The following is a 27,693-nucleotide window of genomic DNA, read 5'->3' as shown; positions in this document are numbered from 1 at the left end:
GGGACAGATTGTTATGCCATATGCATCTTTCTGTGTACAGTGACTGTAACTTTACCAAGACTGCGCCAAATTTCTTATCATTTTGATGATTCCAAAGCTTGCAGTAAACGACAATACTTAAATGCTAGATGACCAACCTATTCTGATCGATTCCACAATGCAATTGCATGACCAGAACTCAACTTTATCTTTTAATCCAAGAGTCATATCATGTATCAATTCATTTTTTGGAGTGTAATTCACTCTAAACGGATTGTGTAATTGATTCCAAAGTAGGGATTGAATCGGTCTTTTGAGAGTGGATTTCACTCCTTAGCTCTGGACCCTGTTTCATAAAACTTGTTATAATAGAAAGTTACAGTAACTCTTATATAAGCTAACGAAATCGTGGCATTTGATTGGTGAGAGCAAATTCGTCATACAAATTAAGCATTTATTAACAACAATTTTTTATGAAACTGGTTTCCACTCTGAAACAAAGTGATATTCTTGATTCTAATCGCCCAAAATGGGGTTTTATCTACCTATAGTTAAAGGGGAATTCAACCTTTATAATAAATTAATTTGTATGGAAGCAAAAAAGTGAAACAGAATGGCGAAAGTGTGAAATAAATCGAACCAATGATATATGAATGATTGAACTATGAAATCACCATATCTATGCAAATCTCAAACGGGCGAATGGGTCAGTGGAGCGTCACGGACAACTCTCCATTTTATATGTCGTGTATGCCTACACAAATATCATTAATTTCTTTTTGCTATTAAGTACCATCTCCCTTGGGGCATTACTCAAAATATATAGGCATATGATGGATATCATATTTGTCTAGGTCCTCTCAAAAGAACACATTCTCCCCGTCATACATTTTGAAATTAAAGGTACTATGTCCCTTTTGCAGCCAACCTCAAATGCTGTAGAACTTTGCAGGAATTATGAATATGTCATGTATGTCCTATCTGTGAAATTTAAACGTCAGCAGTGTCCTCATATTCAAATTATGCAAGGAAACCAGTTTACTTGCTAGACTTCACTGTCAGACACTATTGAGTGACTGACTGGCTTTTTTTCTTCTTTGGTAATAACATACATGAAAAGAGTTGTAAAGGGCCGGGTACATGAGCATTTATCTACATCAATAACCCACTTCTTGTGATGGCCAAGATTAAACTGATTGAATCTTTGCGCAGCATAAAACGTATGACCATTCGGTACAATTGTCTGAAAATCAAGACTATTACTTTTGGGCTCTATAGCCCTAAAGTCGATTTGACAACTAATAGTCGTTATTTTCCCACTTGAAGACATTTTCAAGCCCCAGCTTTTTTAGGGAAGTTCTAAATGAGTATTATCTTTCAAATGCAGTTGGAATTTAACTTTTTCATTTTTTTGGCCTGCAAATGGGACATAGTACCCTTAACATGTTAGTCATTTTGGTGAAAGTTTTCCGGTAATTCATCACAATGACATTTACCGATTATAAGCCAATTTGAGGAGCACATACGTTTAATGATTACAACTTTCAAACATTAATAACTTTCTTATTTTTCATCCCCTTTTCATTCAAACTTTTACCAGCTTGCTTCTTTGATTTCTACACTTTCTTTTAGAGCAGTTGATAGTTGAGTTCTGTTTCCAGACCGCAAATGCCTTCAAAGTGCATGGTTATTGCTCTTATTCTTATGTAGGCCTATGACATTTCTAGTCCCCTTTTAGAACCTAAAATTGCTATGAAGGTAATTTTCGACCCCAAAATATGTGAAATTTAGCCAATACGATCATACCAATTCAGCTCCACTTTAAAAAAAGTACGTTGACCGTTAATTAATTATTTGATTAAAAATAATACGGGCCGGCTGGTTGTGCGTAATATAACCAACACGAAAATGCCAACAAAAAGCCAACATCGGCATTGGCTGGAAAACGACGTAAAAAGCGCTATTTCGTTTTTTCAATGGCTTTTTCAAATTATCTTAATATTTGTGGTGGTACACAAGTATTAGAAATCGTTATATTTATGAATATTTCAGCCGTCTCTGAACCGATTTTGATCAAACAAAGATGATATTGTCATTTAAATTGTATGTTCTTTCAAATTTGACACACAATTTTCATTTTCTCACAAAGAAATTATTTTGTGTAGCACCCTCTGCAACAGAACTAAACTATCCCTTTAAAAAGTTCTTCAATCAAATTCTGGCTACGCTACAACACAACCGAATCATCAAGAGACCGTCTACATGTATGTAAAAACGTTTTCATTTGACAAATATTTATTTGATATAACTAGACAAACATAATAACACGTTGCAAAATAACCGCGACAAGTTTACAAATGATAGATAACATACAAAAAACATCTAAATTTAAAACAAAGCTCAATTCAATCATTGATTGTCAAATAAATATTGAGTAAGAATGTTTTAAAACCATGATACATGATGCTTCACTACAAAAATATAGACCCGATACATTGCGTACTAAAAAAATATGTTCATATGTACAAAAATATTAAATTCTGACTTAAAATGCTGAAAATGACACGGTATTTACAACATCACATCGCACTTAAAAGGCCAATGCATTATCTTAGTTTGGCAGTGGATTCACATTATAATGGATAAAAAGCTCTTTCAAACTGGATGTAGCTAAATATTCGATATTTTAAGTATAAAATAACCCGACCTGTAACTGCATGCATACGTTTTTGCTTCCGGGCCTAAATCATTGGGTTATCTTAAAATATAACCACATTTATATTTCGATTACGTAACATAGACTTTTCTTATATCTTAAAAACTTACAAAATTTGCAGTTAACAATTTAATTATTCATGCACTTACCAAGTTCTATTACATTTTGGGAATGTGACATATTAAAGCCTACATCTAAAAGTATTCAACAAAGGCCTTTATTCAACCTGTCGATCTTTCATTCTTGATCTACGTGAGTTACGAAGAAAAAAACATAAAGTTTACAAGGGATATGAATAATTCCGTTGTTAGTCTAAATTACATTTACGTTCTTATCTGTTTGGTTTTGTTTTCTGTTAGTTATAAACAAGTAGAACAGCGAACCTCATTTAAAAAAAAATGTTTTCTTTGGTAAAATGCATCCATATTGTCCTAAAGTTTAATACATTGCTTTAAAGGAACATAGAACTACAATGCATCCCAAATAAAAAAGAACCGATAACTCATTACCGTCTAGTATCAAATTTCAAAAGGGAAAATTAATAATTTCAAAGTAACACGCGACCAAAAAGTGCAAATGATAAATCACTTCTCAGTCTCATGAAATATTCAGGCACCAACTATCTGCATTTGGTTCGTCTGTTTCCAGTTGTAATGTGTAAGTAGACGACTCACTTTTCAGCAACCAGATTATCTGGAATTACAACTCTGTATAATAATGAATGTTTAGAAAAATTCATCTGACGGACGAGATTTATAAACGAAAAGTAATAGATAAGCACTGACAAGATCTTTCAATCACAAGGTAAAAAGTGAGAAGAAAAATAAATATATTAATTTGGTACCTGGCTTGCAAGAGAGAATCTTCCATTAAGAACAACTCACGACCCCTCTAGAGAAGATAGTAATTATTAACACCTCACAATTATTTACTCTCTACCGATTGTGACAGGTTATTTTTTTACCCAAAGAGTAAAAAAGAAAAATAAGGGGTATTGCTGGAGGGGAGGGAAGGTTACATATCACATATTGAAAGTTGTGTTGGATCCGTAATTTTTGTCAGCTATTTTGCTTGTTCACTTTATGTCTATTTTTGGATTTCTAATGTTGGCTCTTTTCTTTTCCTCTGGAAAATCAATAGCAAATTTGGTCCAACACTCCCACTCAGTCAAAATGGCGTAGTCATGCCCCTGAAAATTGTTTATACCTGAAGTCATAAAGGAGATAGCCTTAGGATTGGCAAGAAGCCAGAAATTTGATGAAAGCACCATTTGTAGAAATGAACAATGCAGCATATAACGTAAACAATGTAATTAAGCACCATCTTTCAGTAATTTACATATTTTGTTTGTTTTTGTTTAACAATAAGATTCATGAAGAACACGATTGTATGTATAAACTAACATCGAAATCATCTCATGGGCAATTTCATTATCCTATTGTATATCCCATAGGGACATTATTCGACTTACGTAACACATCATCGAGTGTCAACTTTCAATAGGTGACGCACAATACTAAATAAATTGTATTAAGTTGTTTTTTCTAAAGTTGTCGCTATCGTGTTATAGTAGCATTAACTGCTTAACCGTCTCATCAAAAATTTAGATGTTATGGTCACCCACGCAAAAATAGAGATATAAATTTCAAGAACAGTGAGCACAAAGCCTCCAGATAAAGATTTTGATTGGGATCTCTTGCTGTTCTTCAAGACCTTTCAGTGAGAAAAAAGAAAACGAAAAGCAACAGGAGATGCGTCCTAACTGCATAATCTGCTCAGAGCTATAAGGGACTACCCTGTCAGGACGGGTTTATTTTTATGGCAAATTGATCACATATTGTTCTTCAAATTGGCAACAATAATATTTTTCATTTGTTTGTACATTGTTAGAATATAATGTAACGTCTTTGATAACAATAAACATGATCGATAATATGGTAGAAAAGTTTGAAAAAATGGCCAAATTGGATCGAAAAACAATGATTTTTCAATCTCTCAACGTGTTGCCAATTTAAGAATTGTACTATTTCTCCCTTTTAAACAATTTCTGACATCGTTTGCAATATAGACATGAAAAAAAATATCTACAGAGAGGCATATCAATATATGCAGTGGGTGCAGAAAATTGTGCACTTTCTACTCTTTTTTTTTGGGGGGGGGGGGGATCTGAATCAAAGTTATAGTGCCAAACCACAAAATGTGGAATCGCTGTAGCAAACGGTGTATATGGGATTACGCGACACGTGCGCGATATCTATCAGGTCCAAATAGATATAATAATTTACCAAATATATCAATTAGTAGGCGGTTTCTCGGCAAAATTTGTATCATCACGTATTAGTCAAAACATATTCTTTCACATGATTGGAAATAAGAGCTTCCATTTTTTTTTTTTGAGAGGGGGGCATTTCCAAAACTGATCTTTACCTTTAACAAAATCTGATCGTTTTAAACAGAATCAATACCCTTCTATCTCTGAACACATGACATGATCACACTGCACATCAGTAGGAGTACAAGCACGTTTATGCACATAATTATATACGCATATCCGCTCTAAGGACTTCAATATCAAATTATTCTGATCAACAAAGCATAATGAAGTGGTTGCCACTTTGGCGTTCAATGTACCCAATGTATTTGTTTAAAAGAACAAGAGACAAAAAACAAAAGCGTCTGGTTATTGCTACATGCACCCTAATAATGTCAGGGATTGGTTTCCAAGAGCTAGGATATTCTACAGGGACAATTTACCTTTATATATACATTATTCATTTTTTATTTTTTATTTGTTTATTTCCTCTTTTGTTCTGAAGTGTTATTTGCTCTTGATAATGAAGATATTTTGTTGAAGCAAAGTAAAGCAATGAAGACATCTAATGGGGAAAAAAGGATGATTCATAAAAGGTTGCATCAACCCCTATCAAAAGGTTGCATCAAAGTTGAAAAAGGTTGAATCAAAGTTGAAAAAAGATGCCCCATTTGCAACTGCTCTAATTTAAATTATGTTAATCTTTCTCTGATGCCATGTTATATACACTGTAAATGTCACTTTAAAAAACAACAGCGTTCTCTGAAATTATTCAGGTATGGAAATCGGGACATAAAAGCTGTTGAATGCCATGCAAAGAAAAAATGAGAATAATAAGGTACCTTTGAAGTTCTTCCTTCCTCCCACGCGTCTTAAAAATAAAAAGATGCACCACTTTAATCCCTTTGACACAGCACCTTTACAATCCAGTGCATACAAGGTTTAAAAGAAGGGCAAAAGCTAGTAATGCATGGTGCATTTCACACCAGCCTGTAATGCACCCTATAAAACACAGATACGATGTGAGTTATGAAGGACCTTAACAGTGTGCATCTTCATTGTTCATTCCAATTTGCTAGGATTAAGAGCAGCAAAGAGGCGTAAAATGGGAGGGAGAAAACCACATCTGTACTGCATTATCTGTTGGCATTGATTCATATATGCTACTATCAGTAGGATATCTATAAAAGAAAAAATATTAAAGTTATTTTACAGAGAGGTAGCAGGAATGTACAAGACATGCCCAGGCAACAGATGCTCCGTGGTCACTATCATACAACAACCAAATTCTTAACTTCAACCCTGGACCATACACTCTACCTACATGTAGCGCTTACTCTAAACCTTAAATCAAACCTAAGACCCACTTAAAAAAAATAATAGTCACATTTTTAAAATATGCTTCAACGTACATTTCTAAGCATTTTACATTGTTAATATTATTCCAGGTCTTTAGATTCACTTGGTAATACACACATGATAGTGCACATGCTCCGTCTCTGAGGAGTATTCATGCCATGCATCATTTTACAAGCGCACAAATTAAACCATATTAACCTTTGAATCCCACCCAGTACCCATGTAACACCTGGGTGGAGAATGGCAAATGTAGATTAATGTATTGCAAATGAACATTACTGCCACGACAGTACTTAATTGAACTGCTGACCATGCGATCGACAGTCCAGCGATGTTTCCACTAGACCACAATACCTCTACCTAAAAACCTTACCGTATCGCCATATCTGTGCCACAATGATACCCAGAGCAACTGTCGCAAGAGCATGTGTAGCAGCATTAGTTATCATATGTGAAGAGGGTTTATGACAGCCATGATATCATCTGTCAATACCACACCTGTAAGCTGCAATCATATCCATTAACTTTTCTAATCTTCAATTTCCAAACCTCTAATCCTTCTTATCAGGCACGTATAATGTGTAAGAGTTTCGTTACCAAAAGCAATATTGACCAAATCCAAAATCCAAGCTCCAAAATTACCATTTCTTCTAGAAGATTATTATCTTGCATGGGGATTGCATTTCGTTCTACATGTAAATATGAAGGCTTAGTCTAGCACAACTTCAAGACATAACATATATGACCTTGGTATGCAGCCATCAGAGTAAATGACAGTTACATGTATCTCAAACTCCTTTGGATAAATTCAATTTCTTAATGACATTTAACACGGACATTTAACACGGACAGTACATTACCACATCTCCTCCTCAAATGAATAATAATCATCATCAGTATTCATTTGGTACATGTGTTTCCATCATATACAATATTTTGAATGTCTACAGGGGTCTAAAATATCACAGCACGCTTTGAATATTCCATACAAAAATAAAGAGGCAGTTTCGAAGAGTTAAAATCTTAAACACAAAAGAAATAGATGGAAGACTGGTTATATTAAAGGTAATACAAAGTTTTTTGATAATGATTTTGAAAATTGGCTGGATAGTGATTCTTTACAATGTTGATATATTTGGATGCCCCTATGGATGTCTTATAAGCACTAGAACATTTAGCCCCTAAGACACTTCTGCTTTTGGAAAAAATTTAATATTAAAATTTACTGGTGCTCCGGTAAATTTTGATAACTTTCAAATAGCGCCTACTGCCATCCAATGGTAGCTGGGACCATGAAAATCTCAGAATATGCAGTTGTGATATATAATTTCCAAACAGGAATAGCCAATCTGTTGATTTTAGTCAAAAACAATGTTTTATAGCTAAATCAATATCTTGACCTTGAGAGGGAGCTATACAACACAAGAACTTTGTTATTTACAATTTCATCACATCACTTTACACTCAATTTCAACCATGACAACTGAATATTGTAAGATTGCATATGCTTACAATATGTTCATTTGCACCAAATTCATGATCCCATACCAAAACTGTGTATTACCTTTAATTGTATGACACATGCTACAGCAAAAATTGCTCAGCGGTAATATCCTACATGAACAGCTTTCGTAAATTCAGCCCTGGACCAAATAAAATACATGAACCTATCCATAATCCTTACCCTTAATCCAACTTGAGACTCAAATTGCAGTTCAGACCCTAACTCTAACTATATATATATTTGTTGAAATAAAGCCTGGAGAATTGTAGCTGAAGCAAATGTTGTATCAGCATTCACGTTGGTAGCTCAACAAAGCTCGTTTCTGTGCTCCCCTAATCACTACGAGGCACTTACTGGATTTGATGAAAGAGTTTCAAGGGATTAAATAGATGTATCTTCTCGTAAACAGCAATTACCAGGATTTGAACAAAAGCACAACATTGATACACATTTACATTGCTGGCTCTATAAAACTTGCACTGTGCCCTCTGTATCACAATCCAAGACACTTGTGGACTTTCTGCTGGTGGGACATCAAGGAATGAAAAGGTAGACTAGTTTGGTGGCTCAAGTATCACAGAATATCTCTATACTCCTGTATAGATTGTGGGGAAAGAAAGCCACTCCATGTACAGGCAACCAATATCGTTGAGGCTCAGATGATTAGTTTGGTGGCTGGTGTACCACAAAATATTTCTATACTTGTTTAGAAATTGTGGGGCAATATGGCACCTACATGTACAGATGAACAGTTTTGTTGTGGCGTAGCAGATAAGTATGGTGGCTTGCAAAATAATCTCTAATCTATCATTGTGTCCTATGTCCTGTGTCCTGTGTCCACATTGTGAGCCACTTATGGAACTACAGGGGAAACAAATTCCTTCAAAGTTCAATACACTGGATTGGAAGCTCATTAATCCCAAAACTAACCTTGAAGTTTCCTTCAAATTGCTGGGTTTTTGTGAACCTGAGGGCAGACCATTTGAATCAACCTAATTTGGTGGTTCAAGTTAAACCATATAAAAATTCTCTTACAGCCATTGACTGTGAAGCATTTATGCACCTACTGGTGGAACAGTCACATGAAAGCTAAGAAGACTAGGTTGGTGGTTAAAGAAACATAAAATAAACTTCTCAGTCTCATCGGCATTGTAAAGTAATGACATGTATGCACCTATGGATGCACAGTCACATCAGTCCTAAGCAGACTAGTTCGATGGCTCAGTATCACAAAATAAACTGTAGTCTCCCACACATTTGAAGCTTTAATTCACCTACAGGCAGAACAGTTCGTCGCCTGGCTGGCAGAAGGGCGTCAGCTCGAATTTCAGGTAAAAAATGAAGCGTTGAGCAGAAGGGCGTTAGCACTAAATCGCCTCAAACTTGTATACAACTGACTTATTTTCACACAAAAGATGTGGCCGTGTTCTATTATAACATTTCTATTAGTCTTTTAAGTTTTAAACCAATTTTCGGGATGGAAAGCAGTTTAAATATAATACAAATCTTTAAGTGCAAATAATTTGAGGAGTAGTTTTCGAGTCGCTTGTGCGCTAACGCACTCCTGCCAGCCGGCCGACGAGTTACAACAAACCTAGATAGATTAATTTGGCAGTTCTAAGACAATGGAGTTGATATCATAGTCTCTGGGACATTCTGATTCTCTTATACACCTACAGCCAGAACAGTTACAACAAACCTAGATGGACTAATTTGGTGGCTCTAAGACTGTAGAGTTGACATTGTAGTCTAGAGGACACTCTGATTCTCTTATACACCTGCTGTCGTGCAGGACTCTACTGGCTGGACAGTTGCATCCAGGAATGCATGGGCGTAAGCACTGATCATTAACGATCTCTGGTGGAAGGTCCTTGTTGGCACAGGTCCTGGGGCAAGCAGGACCACACTCATCAAACAGGAAGCCTCTGTCTACCGGACAGTCGATTGCTGCAATGGGAGGAAAGAGAGAAACAGAGAGAGTCAGCATGATGTCGTCATCCCACATTCTGTTACAATATGCGATATCCGGTATCCATCGTAGTCAAATAAACAATATCTCTACCATAACAAACCAGCCTGCTGACTCTCTATTATCCTGAGTTATCTACCTTTACTAAGACCCTCAAACTCATCATGTTGGCAGCGGTGGGATCTTTGAAATCAAGTTTGATATTTGATACTCTGCACAGACTGCCCTCTCTAGGTCAACACCTTCTCTACCTGGAATAGTTCTCATTAACAGTTTAAGGTTTAAAGTCTAAGGTCTAAAATACCACTACGGGATAGTACATGTGCATGGTTGTCTATGATACGCAATGAACTTTAACAGTTGATTCATTCATTCTTTCAGGCTTAATAAAGGAACCAGTCGGTCTCTGTTGGCAATGGCAAAATTCAGTTAATACATCTGTACCTACAGAACACTTGGTAGTTGGTGCAAAGCAGAACATTATTTGGCCAATATTAAATTAAAAATATGCAGATTTAAGCCCTAAACCTATAGTACAGGTGACATACCTAAAGATATAGAAATATAATATGCTATCTCTTACCACAGAGCGAAGATGATCTCCAGTTGAGATGAATTCCTTCTTGTCTGCATTCTGCAGCATATGCAGCAATAGCATCACACAGACAGGTATCACTGGAGCCACAGGCACATAGATCATAGACACAGGCAGCATAGTACTGTTCAGGAGGCACTTTGGAATGACAGGACGTGAACCTACGAGACTTCAGTACAGCGCACTTTATGTTTGCCAGCTTCCGGGCCTGGAATCCTGCCTCTGTGCAAGGGTCCGTATCTTTGACATCACAGCCATCCTGGTCGGAGACCTTCCAGCTATTCCCAAAGACGGCCACCGAGCTGGCAAGCTGACCAGATCTGGTGCGCAGGTCATCCTGAGGGTAGCCATTGAAGTTTCCACACAAGCCACATGTTTTCCTGGCATACGTTCCTGGAACACTGACTTCAACATAGCTGCTCCCATCCCAGAGAACTGATACCCCAGAGTTTGTATTAACATAGAATGTAGTGGCTCTTCTCTCAACATAAATAAATGGTTGCATCAGGTATGGTAATGTTACCACTTCATTATTGACTCTGACGATACCACTTTGTCCTAAATTAACTTCATTTCCATTCACAATGACTGTAACTTCCTGTGTCCAAGAGACGGCTCCCATGTTCCTATCATCGTTGGTCACCTCGACAATAAAATCCTGGTTTTCACAATCCATGGTCATGATGTAACGGCAAGCTCCCTGGAAGTGGATCAACTTTCCATCAAAGGTGCGATAATGAGGGTCTCCAAACGCGATACAGGTTGCAGGACGCAGGATGCATCTTGGACAACATTCTCCAGGATTCACAACAGGAGTTTCGTCAGCAGCGCAGTTCATGACTTGGCAGCGTTGTGTTCTGCATTGGACCTCTCCTGCTACACATTCACAGGTAGTGCACTCGTCTCTCAACCACATATCCCCTGACTGGTAGAAGATGCCTTGGTAGGTGCAAGGTTGAGCAGCTGTCCTGCAAGCAAAGCAGCATGAACCTTCAGGTTTGTACAGTTCCTCTCCCTCAGGGCATGTTGGTTGCTCACATTGTTGGATCTCACACTCAATGGCTCCACCATTGCAGTTGCAGCTTATGCAATTGTCAAGACCTCGGCTCCAGGATTGTCCGTCTAGGTAATTGGTGCCAGTTTCTTCATCGATGCAACGCTGACAACGAGGACAGCATTCATCCCGGGCTACAAACTGTTCAGACCGGGGACAACTTAGCATCGGGCACATTTCACTCATGCATTCCCAGAGTGACAGGTTCTTGCACTCACATGTGTAACAAGGATCACTGTAGGGTTTGAAGACTTCTCCAACATTAGCAGAGGTGCATTCCCTTGTTCGTTGCTCGGCTGTACATGTGGCACAGCATTCTCCGATGGCTGGCGGAATGATCTGCTCCCCTGGACAGTCCACCATGGTGGGGCAACTCTCTCGCAGGCAGAGTAAGCTACCTCTCTCACAGTGGCAGGACTCACAAGGATCATTGTAGGGATTGAAATGCTGCCCATCGTTATAGGTCACACCGTTGTATACACAGCCTGGACAAATTGGACAGCACTGGTCTGGTAGGTACTGGGGACTTGTGCAGAAGTCTGGTGTCAGGCAACGGATCTCTGTGCAGACAGTCATACCATCTTGACATTGGCAAGTTAAGCATGGATTAAGTGGCGACACCCAAGACTCTCCGTTGGAGTATTCAAAACCTTCATACGTGCATCCTGCACATCGCTCACAACATTGTCCTATATCTCTCGCTTGATTTTCACAAGTTAATACAGGACATTCCTGCTCTATGCACAAAACATTGCCGTTCACACAGTTGCACTGTCGACAATCATCAGGGCGGAAATTTTCTCCATTGTTGTAAAGCCTTTCTTCAAACAAACAGCCTTCGCAAATGGCGCAACAAGAGCCCTTGACAGCATGTGTACAACGGGAAGCTGGGCACTCTAGTGGACCACAGGTTACCTGGTCTCCAATGCAATCACACTGAGTACACTGCCTATCAACGGGAAACCATACTGCTCCATCCTGATACTGTTGGTCGTTGTAGGTACACTCGAGACATCTCCCACAGCATTGTCCTTCTGCCTTCTCTGGATTTGGGCATGTCAGTGTTGGGCAGTTGACAGTCTGGCAATCCACATTTCCATTGACACACAAGCAGCTCTGACAGACATCTGCAGGGTGTCCAAAGGACTGTCCATTTGAAAGAAGTAGGTTCTCAAAGCTGCAGCCATCACAGACTGGACAGCACTGTCCAGGTATTCCTTGAGGATGCGCACAGAGCTGTGAACAAGTGATCGCCTCACAGAATACCTGTCCATTTCGGCAATTGCAGCGTTGACAGTGATCTGTTATAGGTGTGAAGTCTTCTCCATTATCATAGGTTATTCCATCAACGGTGCACTGTCCTGTACAAACTGGACAACACTGTCCTGCAGGGATGACAGGATGACTACAAGCTACAGATGGGCATGTTGGATCCCGACAGCTCACAAATCCATTATTACATTGACATGTACGGCACTGATCTTCAGGAGCTGGGAAGCTGTCGCCGTTAGCCCAAGGTTTGCCTCCATACGTACAGGAATCGCAGACTGGACAGCAGCCATCGTTTCCAGGATTTGGACATGGCACAGGACCACAGGGTCGATCCACACAACGCCACGCCCCTTCGACACACTCACAGTCTTGGCATGGGCTGAGTGATTCAAGTTCTCCACAGACATCCTCAGGGCAAGTTGGACAACAATCCCCAGGAACATTGATTGGGGTTGTGCAGTTCACAGGTGGGCACAGACGATTGATGCAACTCACAGATCCTTGCAAACACAGACAGTCCCTGCACATGTTGTTGGGGTCCATAAAGGTCATGCCACTGATGGCCATCACATCTTCATACATACAGCCATTACAAGTGGGGCAATTGCAAGCATCTTGCATGGGATGTGTGCAGGAAACAACATCACAAGGACGAGTAGCGCAGTTAACATTTCCATTCAGGCATGTGCAAACCCTACAAGAGTCAACAGTATCTGTGAACTCCAGTCCATTTTCATAGCTGGTTTCATCGTAAGTGCATCCATCGCAAGAGGGACAACACCTCCCTGGAAGCTGGATTGGATGAAAACACCTAGGTTGCGGACATTCCCGTAATCTACAGTCCACATCGCCCTGTCTGCAGATGCACTCACGGCATGTGTCGTTGCTGTGAGGAAATATTGCACCATCTGTATATTCTATGTTGTTGTAGTCGCATGAATCGCACGTTGGACAGCCGCACTGGTCTTGGCCCGGAAATGGACAGCTGGCTACAGGACATTCTGCTCTCTCACAGATAATATTACCATCCCTGCATGTGCAAGACTGGCATATATCCTGAGGGTTTCGGAAGGACCCTCCATTTTCAAACGGACGTCCCAAGTAAAGGCAGCCATCACAGACAGGACAGCAATCCCCAGAGATGGTCACCGGGTAGTCACACGTAGCTGGTGGACACGTTCTTGGTCTGCAGTTCACAAATCCAGACTGACACTCACATTCCTGGCAGTGATCTATAGGATTGAAGAAGACATCACCGTCGTTGAACTCGTCTCCATTATACAAACAACCGTCACACTGTTCGCAGCATGGCCCTCGTTTTGGGTATGGACAGTTCAGAGTTGGACAAGGGGCCACGGCGCAATCACTGTTTCCATCATCACAGACGCATTCCTGGCATACGTCTTGTGGATGTTCGAATCGCCTTCCATGCAAGAAGGTTTCTCCAAGGAATACACAATCCAAGTCGACACAGATCTCGCAACAAACTCCTTCAGGCTTTGTCCTGTGTGGACAGTTAAGGGGTGGGCATGACAGTGGACTACAAGAAACAGATCCACCTTCACATGAGCATTGTCCGCAAGCATTATCTGGTTCGGCAAACACGACTCCATTGGCATAACTGTCATTACCATACGTACATCCATCACATGAAGGACAGCACCCGAAAGTCAATGGATGACTACAGGAAACAGCAGGGCATGGAGAATCAGCACACTCCACCTTTCCATTCCTGCACTCGCATCTCTGGCAGTTATTAATGGGATTGTAGAATGTGTCACCGTCATTGTGCGTCTGGTCTCCGAAGGAACACGTCAACTTCTTCTGCACTTCGCAAATTGGGCAACACTCGCCAGGTGGGGTTCTCTCAATCTCACAGTTTTCAAAGTCAGGACAAAGAGGCCTAGTGCACAAGACATCCCCACTGACACATTGGCATTCTTGGCAATCTTGAGAGGTGTCAAGAAACAAGGCATCATTATCATGGTTCATCCCGTTATAAAAGCATCCATCACACGTGGCACAGCAGGTTTCTCGCATCGGGTATGGACAGTTTGCAGGTGGGCAAGGCTGCGGCTCACACGACACCTGTCCACCCCTACATGTGCATTCTACGCAAGGGTTCTGCGGAGATGTGAACCGTTGTCCTTCCTGGTACTCCACGCCGCTGTAGGTGCACTCCCTGCAGACAGGGCAACACTGACCCTCAGGGGTGTATGGCTGTTGACATAGTGCTGGAGGACACTCCTGTGGCTCACAGATGATGTTCCCGTTCAGACAGGTACATCGTTCACATTGATTGAGAGGGTTTCCAAAGACTTGTCCGTTGGTGATGTAGCGGCGGTCGTACTCGCAGTTAGTACACTCTGCACAACACATACTGTGGATCTTGCCAGGATGAGTGCACTGTACTGCAGGACAAGGTCTGGGCTCACAGGTAACTCGAAGGTCCTATACGAATATAAAACAATATTGTTGCTAAAAATGTATCGCTTTCAAATTTCCTGTTGTAATGATAAGTAGATTATTCTTATCTTAAAGAAACGTTCAGTCAACTGTCATACCATTTAGGATGATTAATTCAAACTCTAAACTCATTTTGATATGCCTGGATTTTCTAGAATGATTTTCCCTGACTGGAAAAAAAATGGGAATTGATTTTCCCTGACAACTGGGAGCCTAGTAATATTCTTGAGTGGAATTTCATCCCACAACAGAGAAAAAATCACTTACTCATGAATAACAATTTGTAATTCTTAAGATGATTGCTTACTTATGAATAACACTTTTTTTTAATGCTCAAGATTATTACTTACTCGTGAATAACAAGTTTTTGTAATCCTCAAGATAATTACTTACTCGTAAATAACAACTTTTTTAAATCCTCACAATAATTACTTACTCCTGAATAACAAGTTTTCCTAATCCGAAAGATAATTACCTGACAACTGCATTCCAGACAAGGATCACTGCTCGACTCCCATCGATCACCATCCAGGTACTCTCTGCCAGCATCTACACACACCTGGCATCGAGGGCAGCAGTCATCTGGGTTGACGTAAACAGGGTTGCTACACTGCGCAGAAGGACAAGCCTCGGAATCGCAATTAACAGATCCCCTCTGTAACAAGGAAAATTAACAACAGATGTTTTTATGTGTCTATAGTGCAGTTACTCTAGAAATATATTCTACAGCGCTAAATAAAAAAAAACCCATCTTATTTCCCTACCGACACAACTAAGGGTGCGTTCAAGCAAAACTTTTTCACCCTAGAAACACGGCTTTCAAAGATGTTTAGTTTTAAACACTGTTGCGTTCAAGTGATTTCAAGCAATTTTTTGTCGGTTATGAAAATAAACGTCTTTAAAAACACTTACATGAAACGCTGAAAAAGATGCAATTTGTATCATGATCGTACAGAATTACGGTCGTTAAAATTAGCTTGAACAAACAGAGATCATGATTCTATAACGTCATTATCCTGACCTGCTTCCGGTTGGGCCGACAGTCGACCCTAAACAAATTCTGAAAACATGCTGCGAAGTTGACCTATATTTCCTGGGTCAAATTGCACAGTGTGATGAGCAGTGGCTGGGCTTGCAATGAGTGAGAATCAGCGTTGATAAAAAATCGCTTGAACGCACCCTACACCGGCCAATAAATCAACAGTCCTGGCCAACAAGGATAGAGTACAATCTGGTGTCAGTATTATTACATTTATATTATTAAAAACAAACATCAGTGAGGGAATAACATGTGGAAAGTATTATCCATACACTAAACCTTTGGAACAGTTTGACACCCCAAGGCAAAAGCGAGGGATGTCCAACTGTTTGAAGTGTACAGATGGTACTGGAGCTGGATCATTAAAGTAGTGATTTTACTGTTAAAGGGATAGTAGAGTTCTGTTTTCAGAATGCAAATGCCTTCAAAGTGCATGGTTATTGCTCTTATTCTTATCTATGACATTTCTAGTGCCCTTTTAGAACCTAAATTTGCTATGAAGGTAATTTTAGACCCAAAAATGTGTGAAATTTAGCCAATACGAGCATACCAATTCAGCTCCACTTTCAAAAAAACACAGTGACCGTTAATTCATTATTTAATTAAAAATAACAATACATGAGCCGGCTAATTGTGGGTAATATAGGCAATACGAAAATGCCAACAAAAAATCCAATATCGGCATTGGCTGAAATACGACGTAAAAGGCATTATTTTGTTTTTTTCAACGGTTTTCTCAAATTTGTCAAAATATCTAATATTTGTGGTGGTACACAAGTATTAGAAATCGTAATATTTCAGCCGTCTCTGAACCGATTTTGATCAAACAAAGATGATTTTGTCATTTAAATATTATGTTCTTTCAAATTTGACACTCAGTTTTTCATTATCTCACAAAAAGAATATTTTGTGTAGCGCCCTCTGCAACAGAACTCAACTATCTCTTTAAGTGTACAGATGGTACTGGAGCTGGATCATTAAAGTAATGATTTATTGTTAAAGCCACAAGAATCCTTGTCTTTTGATGAATTTCCCTATTACCAAATTTCATGGATCTAGAGTCGACTTTCAAAGTTAGAATTTGATGGTCAAAAGTAGCCACTGACCAGTCATTGGAATGTGCTAATGACAGGCCGGTTGCACATTAGGAAAAATAAATATCTTTTTTTTCTTCAATTAATATCATAGTTTGTCTTTTTAAAGATATTTAATGCCTAAATCACCCTCCTTTTCACCGTTGAGGCTCCTGCAGTGATGTCATAAACAGTTGTGAAATACATGTACAGCTCCGAAACTGGGCTTTTTTTCTGAGCGTCTGAGTCGTCATTTTTAAAGATAGATTCCAGAATTATTGAAGATATTTAAGAAAAATCATTGTCATGGTCAGAATCTCCGTCAAAAAGAGTGGCCCTTTAAGATGTACATACAATACACACTGAATGTCATCACTTTATGAACTGACATATTTGTACGTGCAACACCAATGTACTTACGGAACAGGAGCATATCTGGCAAGCATCTGTGAAGTGTCTGAACTGCATACCGTCTGGGATGATCCTACCATCGTACTCACACTGAGAGCACTCAGGGCAGCACTGACCCGGTATCTGGACCGGATGGGTGCAAGGGGGGCCACATATAAGCCCCTGGGTGCGCTGATCAGTGCATCGTACCTCTCCCACCTGTAACGAGACAAGTTCCATAGTAAAGGACATAAATAATAATGATAATTAATAACATAATACGTTTTGTTAATCATGGGTAGCCTCATCAGTATTTGAGTTTCAAGTTTCAAGTTTGAAGTTTATTTGTTCCATATTTTACAAAAAATATAGATATACATATACATACAAATTATACAATACATGTTGTATATGTGAGCACGTCTCAATGATTCTCAAATCATATAATAGATTAAGTAGAATGTAAGGAACTATAAAAAAGCAGCGCTTGTATATTATTGGTTCCTGGTAAAATAAACATTGTAGATGTAAAAACCTGCAATTATATTATTACTGCAGCATTAGAAGAGCTACATGTACAATTATAAGAGGCACTCAAGCATTAAAAGAAGGTCTCCCTACCGGAAACCAATTTACTACACCTGGGTGGAGAGTGGCAAATGTAGATTAATATCTATATAATAGGGTATTTGTTAGTGGGTATCTTATTGGCTGAAAAATTATCTGGGCCGGAGAGCCTGCTTTGGTACATGAACTCACCTCACATCTACACCTCTGGCATGGATCTCTCTGAGAGATGAACTCCTCATCATTCTGATAGGTGGTGCCTTCAAAGACACACTGCCTGCACTCAGGGCAGCACTGGCCAGGCATTCTGACCGGATTCTGGCATGACAGCTGCGGGCACGGCACCCGATCGCAGATGATGCTTCCCTGAGAACAGCGACACGTCTGGCAACGCTCCGGACTCTGGACGATATCCCCGTTGGCATACAGAACGGAGCCATCCTGGCAGCTATCACAGACTGGACAGCACTCGTTGGCGTTGATGACGGGATGCGAGCAGAGATCCGTGCATTGGATCGTCTGGCAGGTCAGCCTGCCCTCAGCGCAGGAACACTCAGAGCAGACGTCGTACGGCGGGATGAACCTGTCACCGTGGTCGTGGCGTGTCCCGGATCGATCGAGGCAGCCGCGGCAGACCGGGCAGCACTCTCCATCAAGGGTCTCTTCTTGGCGACATCCGGTGCTTGGACATGGGCGGCGCTGGCAACGAACTGTGCCGTAGTGACAGCGGCAAGTGTTGCAGTCGTTGGCGCTGTTGAAGTCTTCGCCGTTACGTCTGAACTGCCCCTCATAGGAACAGTCTGTGCAGTCTGAACAGCACTGCCCTTCAGCAATGTGTCTAAGATTGTAGCACACAAAATATATTAATATGTATCTTTTTATTATACCATTATTTCTTGATCATCACTCAAATGCAAACAATGGCAAACAGACTTTATTAGCCCACATCTTGTGCAATTTCTTTCTTTTTTAACAGGGAAATTCTATATAATCACTATGATCACTTGCATGAGTAGCTGTTTTCTCTGACTTGATGACTTTACCTGAATTGAAAATAAAACCATATCATAATTTAATTTCTCAAACTTGATTTTAAAACCTGCAAACACATCAAATTACTAAATAATTACAATTACGATGATGATTCTCCAAGAAAAGGCAAACGGGATAAGGAGTCCTTTTGCTACTTGATGGTTTTGCTCACTTATAAAAGAAAGTTGACTTAATGAAACAACTTACCCATGTTGACACTCCACCCTGCACTCGGTCAGGTCAATGCATATGACCTTTGACTCCTGACACCTGCACTGCTGGCACTGGTCATCGGCCACCCAGCGGTCTTCATTGTTGTAGGTGCGGCCATTGTAGACACACTTGTCGGTACAGATGGGGCAGCACGCACCCAGGAGAAGCACTGGGTTCGGGCAAGGTGCGTCCTCGCAGGGGAGAGGGTTGCATCGAACAATGTTATTCTGCAAGCAAAGGAAGATTCATGTTTATACAAATATGAAAATGTTTAGAAAATAATATCGTTAGTGATATTTGTTTGTCTTGCAATGTATGGTCAACAAGGGATTTAAAGATCACGACGTTTTTTGCGCCGCTGCAACACTTTGTTTGATCCGCCCGTCAAGTATAAAAGATGCTTGCTTACTTTACATTTTATCACTTAACGAAATGTTCCAGCGGTGCTCAAAACGTCGTGATCTTTTAGATCCCTTGTTGACAACACATTGCGAGACAAACGAATATCACTAGTGATATTATTTTCGATACTATATCCGCAATGAGTAATATATTTAGCATTATGTAAATGTTATTTATTGAAGGGTTTCTGTATGAAGCCCTAAGAATTAGAAAGGTCAGTAGAAAATGGTTTGAAAGTACCTTTGAAACTGATTTGGTGTTAATAAGCTATGGGGCCAAAGGACACTCCTTGAGCGTAATTCTGAATGAAATCATTAGGGTGGAAAAGGAATTGATGAAGAACCAAATGTACGATAAACTATAAAGAACCCAATTACACTTACCTATGCAATGCAATCTAATATGGCATCACATAACTTTGGATGCTGAAAAGGCTACATGTAAACATTCTATTGGAAATTTGAACCATGTCTCATGTAATGATATTTTGAAAGAGGAAAAAACATAATTTCTATCGCCGCATTTCCTACAAGACTCACCAAACAAGAACACCTGAGACAAGGGTTGGACATCGGCGTGAAGAAGTCCCCGTTGCTAAACTCCATTCCCTCGTACTCGCAGCCGTCTGTACAGCGAGGGCAGCATTCGCCAGTGGGAGTGGTCTGCTGAAGGCAGCTCAGCGTCGGACAGCGCAGGGGTTCACAAGTCACCGAGCCGTAGCTACAGGTGCAGGATGAGCAGACATCGCCAGAAAAGGTCTCTCCGTTAGACAGTCTTCTGCCTTCGTAATCACAACCTGAAATTAGGAAAAGAGATTGACAACTTCCCATGACTAGTACTCTTGATTTAAAAAGAGAAGGCTTCTCTGTAGGACATTCTAGCATTGGACAACGCAGGGGTTCGCAGGTCACCAGACATCACCAGAAAAGGTATGTTCAGAAAGTTAGGTCATATTATACCCTCTTCTAATATACATATTCAGTGAAGCCTCTATTCCCATGCTAGCATGCATGTAACATCCAAAACAAATTATTGATCACCCAAGCTCAATTGCGGTGAAAATAATCTGACCCACAGATAAAAGAGAGCCATCGCTACCTCCACACAACAACATGTTAGATCTACAAGCACTATGGCTCAGTGGTAGAGCAGTGATCTCGTAACAGGAGGTCCCGGGTTCAAACCAAGTCGATGCGCTAGTGCCCTTTGGTAAGTGATTGATCTCTATTATCAAGTCCCTCAGAGAGAACTTAAAGCAGTCGGTCCCCTGGTTGCTTTCTTCCGAGCACACTCATGCTTTCTTAGCAGTCAGGTACACCCAACAAACCAACGAACCAAAGCGACTGGACAGGTTCGTTATGATGATAGGGTCAGAGCCATCGATACACAGAGTTTGGCCAACCCGGTTCGAGTCGGACACAACATGGCAACTACTGCTTTGTTGGGCAAGCACCATACAAAAGAATATAAGCCATTTTGTGACCCAGTGAAACTAAGTTGGCCAAACTCTGTATATAGATGGCTCTGGAAAGGGTATTACCATTGCATTCTGGGCAGCATCCATTTCTTGGTTTGAGTGGGTGTGTACACTGCGGGCTGGGGCAGTCTGTCGTCTGACATCTCACGTTCCCATTCTACAATAGTAAATGAAAAAAAGGAATGACATTTTAAACTTTGGTAAACTTTCCATCGTCAAGTCATGTTGATGTACAAGTTCATCACTTGTTTTGATTCTTGTATTCATTTATTTTTAATTTGAAATATTACATTGTGGAGAGCATCTTGAGTGATGGATGGTTCATTCCCAGGGGGGTCACTCCCAACATGACTGGCTAGGCACCCGCGTCCAGAAAAAGGGGCGAAAGGGTGTCTATACATCAGCGTCAACGTTTTCCTTAAAAAGGGGTGTTTTTCAAGCACTGATTGCACAAAAAACAAATAGTGGTACCTTTTCAGATTCACAGGTTAGGCGTCGTCTACTTTTTCCTTAAAAAGGGGTTTTTTTAAGCACTGATCGCGCAAACCCCCCAAAAGGTACCATTTCAGGAGCACATGTTTTGATGTTTTCTTAAAAGAGGGTCATTTCAGAAAAAGTGTGATACGCCATTAGGGTCCATTTCAGATGTTGATGGACACAGGTGGGTAGCATTTGTGTACGAGAGTGACCCTCCTGGGGGTTCATTTGATGCCATAAAAGGAGCAGAGGGAGTACTGGGATGAATGCCGATAGTTATGGTATTGAGATTTCTATTTATCAAGACATCTTCTCCCACACTTGGTGACAGAGTTTTCAACTGTAGAATAACCTACCCAGATTTCTTTGCAACCAGCAATCGTTTGAACACCTTTAAAAAGTATCTAAAAATCTCATCTGTTCTGTTAAAAAACATAATCATGAAGTACTCACCCTGCATTCACACACTGCACAGTTATCATTGAGTGGTACGATAGTCTCCCTGTTAACAATCATCTGCTCTCCATACTGGCAATCTATGGAACAGGAACAAATAAGTGAACATTCAACACAATATACAGCAGTTCAGATATTTCTAAGTGTCTACATGAAACAGCTTAATTTGCCTCCCCGAATTGGCCCCTATTATTCTGTAAAGTTGTATACAAGATGTATACAAAATGAATAAATATGAATAAAAATTTTGAAATGAACAGAAACTAGCCAATGTGTGTTTTCCACGGTGCCATGATGTGCCACAAATTAAGACTTTGTTCTGACTATCAAATTCATTTCACTAATATCAAAATCAAATAATTCACAGATTACCAACCCTGGTTGTACCCAAACCTGTACCCAAACCAAGAACCTTAGAACCCAACAGTACTCCTTAAAGCCTATCTGCACTAGTTTGGCCAGGAGGGATAAGACCTCTCTGCGTGGTCACTGGCAGGTGGTTATCTCATCAAATCAGCTCTCAATTAACATAAAAAAAGGGGACCATGGGGTATCAACGGGTACCGCTTAGGCATTGTGGGCTATATAGAGGGCGCTAGTAGCTACAAGTAGTGCAGTCCTGCTTTAAAGCAGGATTTCACTGTAATGATTACAAATGTACATGTACATAGACATACTATAGCAAACTGGACAGCATTCTCCAAACGGGGTAGAAGGATAGTCACAGAGGGTCGGTAGGCATGAATCTCTCTCACAGTCTACCGTGCCTCTCTGAAAGATATAAGACATACATGAAATTGTTTTAATAAGAATGCTAATATTCCATTCTGGTATAGCACATGTCACAGTTTCGTGACCATATTTGGACAACGTATGTCCCTCAGTAGGCCACCTTTTCACTCCATATCTCTCATATACGTACATGTATAAATGGGTACACAGGCGGGGGGGGGGGGGGGGGGGTGTTTTGGGGGTTTACCCCCCCCCCCCCTTAACTTTTTTAATGTGTGTTCTGGAAGGGGAAAAAAAACCTTTTGTTTTTTATTGAATTAAAACAAATAATAATTAAAACAAATAATGGTAATGGGTGACAAAAACAAAAATGTACTCTTACACAAAATGCATATTTCAAGGGGTCAGTGACATATAGAGGTAACTCCATTTCGGCCATTTTGAGAAAAAGTGGTTTACGTGTCACTGAGCACTTGGGACTTAAGGAGTTAAGTCTTTGTTTCACTAGCCATTGACTTCAATGGGGTGTTGGGTGGAGTTAAGTCTTTGTGTTTCCTAGAAAGCCCACATTTTTCTGAACATTTTGATATCAAATACCCATTTTGGAAAAATATGGAGTTACGTCTTTGTGTCACTGAACCCTCGATTTGTTGAAAATCATTATCTTATCACGCAGAGGTAAAACCCATCTTTAGGATATGGAGCTGGTCAATGCCTATACCATCTCGATACAGCTTAATGTTAGATAAATTTTCATTCAGGGCCCTGTCTTACAAAGAAATGTGATTCATTTGGATCAATCGCAAGTTTGCAATCTCTTATGTACATAGTTGCGTTAAGTTGCGATTAATATCAACTCTTTGTAAGAAAGGGCCCAGATCTATATGTCAAGAAAGAAACTTTAATTAACAAACATCACAATTTTTTTGCATTTTGCGTTCCGGACGCTTCTTTTCTTGCCACCTTCATATCGCTAAGCTACCTAATAAAACAAACAGCAGACTATCATTGACTTCTGTCACACATTCAAAGTGTATGGAATATACAGCATACACTTGAAAAACAATAGCAGTCAAGGGGTTCAGTCCGCATTAAATCAAGAGTTTAAGATAAAACATTCATATTAGCAACCCTAATGGTGGGCTGCCAAGACTAGTTTCATCCCTCATTCTGACTTTAGTCGAAGCCAATTTTTCATGTACATGTACATCACAATATATCAATATATTTATTTCTGTCCTTCACTCTTCTTATATTTCTCAGCTAATGACCTGGGGGTGTTTCACAAAGATTCTACGTTGAACTTAACTCTAAGTTAGACTTTAAAATTATGGAGAGCCATTTGTAGCCTTAAAATAAAATATATTCAAGCAAAAATTCAAATATTTTAGACTTTTCATAAATTCCACATCAAGAACATGAAATCTCTTTTTACAAAATATTTCAAAGATGCTAACAGCTTTCCATAATTGTTAAGTCCAACGTAGAGATAAGTTCAACTTAGGATCTTTGTGAAACACCCCCCAGCTCTGACAGAGCAACCATTTTCTCTATTCACAAGCACTGCTCCTCCAATTAATTAGGACCTAAATTAATTAGGACCAACATAATACAAGCTTTGCTTTTTAACTTTATTTAGCTTTTTCAATGTGATTAATATACTTATTGTATTTTTTGTTATAAGTATTACCATGTACATTATTTATGCTCCTTTATTGTATGATTAGCTATAATTATTATTATGCATATTATGCTCAATCATGGTATTTTTGATAAATTGGAAAGAAAACAAAATTGAAGAATAAAGAAGATGGTTTGAAGATGGGTTTGCAGTGAAGGTACTCACATCACAGGTACACGTGGTACAGGCATCCGGTTTCCACAGAGAGCCAGATCGGTGGGTGATCGTACCGTTTACACAATCTGGAAAATTGAAAATAATAGGTAAAAGTTAGGCAAGGCTAAATTGTGCTTCTCCAATATTGTAACAAAAAGCCATGTATGCATAGGAAGAAATCAATGTTTCAGTAAGTTACATGTAGTTTAGTGACATGAAGTAGCAAGTAAAACCTCAACTGTTCTATTAAAGGTGAAGTTTAGCACGTGTTATCAGCGTCTGTGGATATGGTGTAATATTGAAGCCCTACAAAAATTGTGCTTCAAAATGATCATGAAGTGCCTCAAAAAGTAAAAATCTTTGAGTGACAGGTTTGACCATACTCATTTGTCCCAAGAAACTGTAGTGTTATAAAAACTGTTGGGAAAACGGTTTATGACAATTTTGAATTCAAATCATGAAAATCTTGATAATCAGACAGGCGATCGGCTTTTAAAAGTCATGGGAATCCTGACTGATCCATAGGTTTATAATTATCATTGCAGCATGACCTAAATCAAGGATTTTGTTTAGAATCTGAGGCAAAGATACCCAATCGCTTCAAACCCTATATGCCTTTCTGTATGTGCCACAAGGTCCTAATATTGGACCTATGGTATTCTCAAATACAAGGGTAAATAATAATAAATACCATTGATTTCCAGTCCGCAGTCCACAGGGTTTCCATCCCGATACCATGTGGCCCGGCATTCATTGCAGAAGTCAAGGAAGCAGACAGCATTCTCAAATCCACCACACCCTATATCACATGGGTTGAGGGTGCAAACCACTGGTTCACCATCACATGGGCAGTTGGAGATCAGTGGTTCAACGTCCATGCAGAATCTACGTATGTACATATAAAAGGAAAAAAGGAGAATGGTTGTACATGCTTCAATGTGGGGGGCCTCCCAGGCCCCCCCCCCACCCCCCAGTCAGTGAGGTGCTCAAAATAGCCCAGTACAGTAAGGGTTAACACCACTCCCTGTTGTTTCACTCCTCTCACTTCCAACAAATTCTTCAGACTGTCCATCCAAAGTATCCTCCTTCTTCCCCTACTCCTCCTTCCCACAATTTTCCCTGTCAAAGTAAAACTTTTGGCTTTACCTCCTTGAATTTGTTGACAACGGGAAGTGGCTGATGCCCAGGACACTGTTCTTACTCGGAAGATCCTTGGGCGATGTCAGCCAGGTCTGTTCATACCACAGCACCGGCTCCTGCGCCGGGAGGGGGCAGGTCCGGGGGATCGATCTCAAGAAATCCACGTTCTGTTTGAAGAGTAGCTCGTCGAGGTGGTAGGTGAGGTAGAGAGCGTGAGGGCCGGTGTAGGTGTAGTTGCAGTAGGAGGCGTCCAGGTAGTTGGAGTTGAAGCCAAACCTGTCGTAACCCTCCCGGTTGACTCCGCTTCGGTCCAAGCAGCGGAAGTTGTATCCTGGAAGAATATTTCAAATATAAACATACCATACATATGAATCTTTGTACTTCAAACAGAATATGATACAAACTCCTTTTAACATCATGAAAGCTACAATATTTTGCTTGTAATTGAATTCTGATAAAGGTTCATTTTTCAGAAAGCAATTAACTCATAGCTCTTTGTAACATCTTTTACATGATGAAGACAAATATTTTGCAGTGAGATTCAATGTACAGGAAAGTTTAACACTTAAATGGATAACCATCATATTTCAAACTTATTCTGCAAGATAATAATGCATGTAAAATTATGAAATGTAAGATAATGCGTATAATTTTTAATCTAGAGTTATTGTGTATCACAAAAATTTACATTCAGTCGTATACTGTAAATTTGTCAAATTGTTATCATCTTCTTCACGACCATCATCATCATCACCATCATCATCACTAGAAGCAGATCCAGAGGGAGTGTTGGGGGAGCATGCCTCCCCCCCCCCCCCTTTTTTTTTTCCTTCCCCTAAAAATGCAGGAAAAAAGCTTAGAAATAATCAAATATATGTTCAATTGGCATATTCAGAAATGCCTCAAAAGAACACTCAAAAGTTTCCCAGTTCCCACGCTGTAATGGCTTCATGCTTCGCGCTCGCAATTTTGAACATTTCACGCCTACCACCCCCCCCCCCCCTTGAAAAATCCTGGATCTTCCCCTGTTCACCACCATCATCACCATCACCATAATCAGTAGAGATGGAGTTTACTCTTCGATGCTACTCCCTCTTTTCCATCACTATTAAGAATGAAGTCAACCTACGGTAAAGCATCACCTCCAAAAACAAAATCAGAGAAAAGAATAAGCAAGTGTTACCTTGATTGTTGTAGTAGTCTGATGTATCTGAGACCCCACTTCGATGGTAGCCAAACGGGTTGAATCCACGCTCATCGTATCCAGTGCGATCAAAGCCATAGCGATTGAATCCCCTTCTGTCATATCCGCTAACATCAAATCCATCTCTGTTAATACCTATAATGTGAGGATGTAAGTAAGTAATAAGTGACCATCCAAGTTGATATCCTGATGTAAGGCATGTCATTGTCTACAAGTTCATGTAATTGTAAGAGGACTTTTTTCAGATCAATATTTGAAAAGTAATAGTACACAGCAGCTCTGGGTGAGTTTGTTATAAGAACTTTTAAAATATATTATCCCTGACATTTTCCTTTAGGATATTTTTTTCTGTTTGAAATACTAGTTATCGCCATCTATGACTTCTTTTAGACTACTGCACGTAAATGAATTGACTCGATTAACGGTCAG

At 39.8% G+C, this 27,693-nt stretch overlaps 1 protein-coding gene across 1 annotated transcript in view; it reads right to left on the bottom strand.

The window, feature by feature from the left end:
- Nucleotides 1-5,476: 5,476 nt before the first annotated feature.
- The window catches only part of LOC587640 (kielin/chordin-like protein), a 49,337-nt gene continuing 27,120 nt past the window's right edge, over nt 5,477-27,693 (bottom strand). Inside the window, exons 13-26 of the mRNA XM_787355.5 lie at nt 27,244-27,399; nt 26,067-26,391; nt 25,612-25,805; nt 24,930-25,006; nt 23,029-23,122; nt 22,349-22,431; nt 21,482-21,575; nt 20,481-20,737; nt 19,534-19,766; nt 18,487-19,132; nt 17,758-17,946; nt 15,701-15,880; nt 10,422-15,210; nt 5,477-9,816 (exon numbers count right to left, since the gene is read on the bottom strand). Of these exons, the coding sequence (XP_792448.4) occupies nt 9,578-9,816; nt 10,422-15,210; nt 15,701-15,880; nt 17,758-17,946; nt 18,487-19,132; nt 19,534-19,766; nt 20,481-20,737; nt 21,482-21,575; nt 22,349-22,431; nt 23,029-23,122; nt 24,930-25,006; nt 25,612-25,805; nt 26,067-26,391; nt 27,244-27,399 (7,556 nt within the window). The 3' untranslated portion in view covers nt 5,477-9,577. The remainder of the gene's footprint in view (nt 9,817-10,421; nt 15,211-15,700; nt 15,881-17,757; nt 17,947-18,486; nt 19,133-19,533; nt 19,767-20,480; nt 20,738-21,481; nt 21,576-22,348; nt 22,432-23,028; nt 23,123-24,929; nt 25,007-25,611; nt 25,806-26,066; nt 26,392-27,243; nt 27,400-27,693) is intronic.

The sequence above is a fragment of the Strongylocentrotus purpuratus genome, unplaced genomic scaffold (genome assembly GCF_000002235.5).
Source record: "Strongylocentrotus purpuratus isolate Spur 01 unplaced genomic scaffold, Spur_5.0 spur5_scaffold_17, whole genome shotgun sequence".
Lineage (NCBI taxonomy): Eukaryota > Metazoa > Echinodermata > Echinoidea > Camarodonta > Strongylocentrotidae > Strongylocentrotus > Strongylocentrotus purpuratus.
The sequence above is the reverse complement of the archived record's forward strand: the minus strand, read 5'-3'. Positions and strand labels throughout refer to the sequence as shown.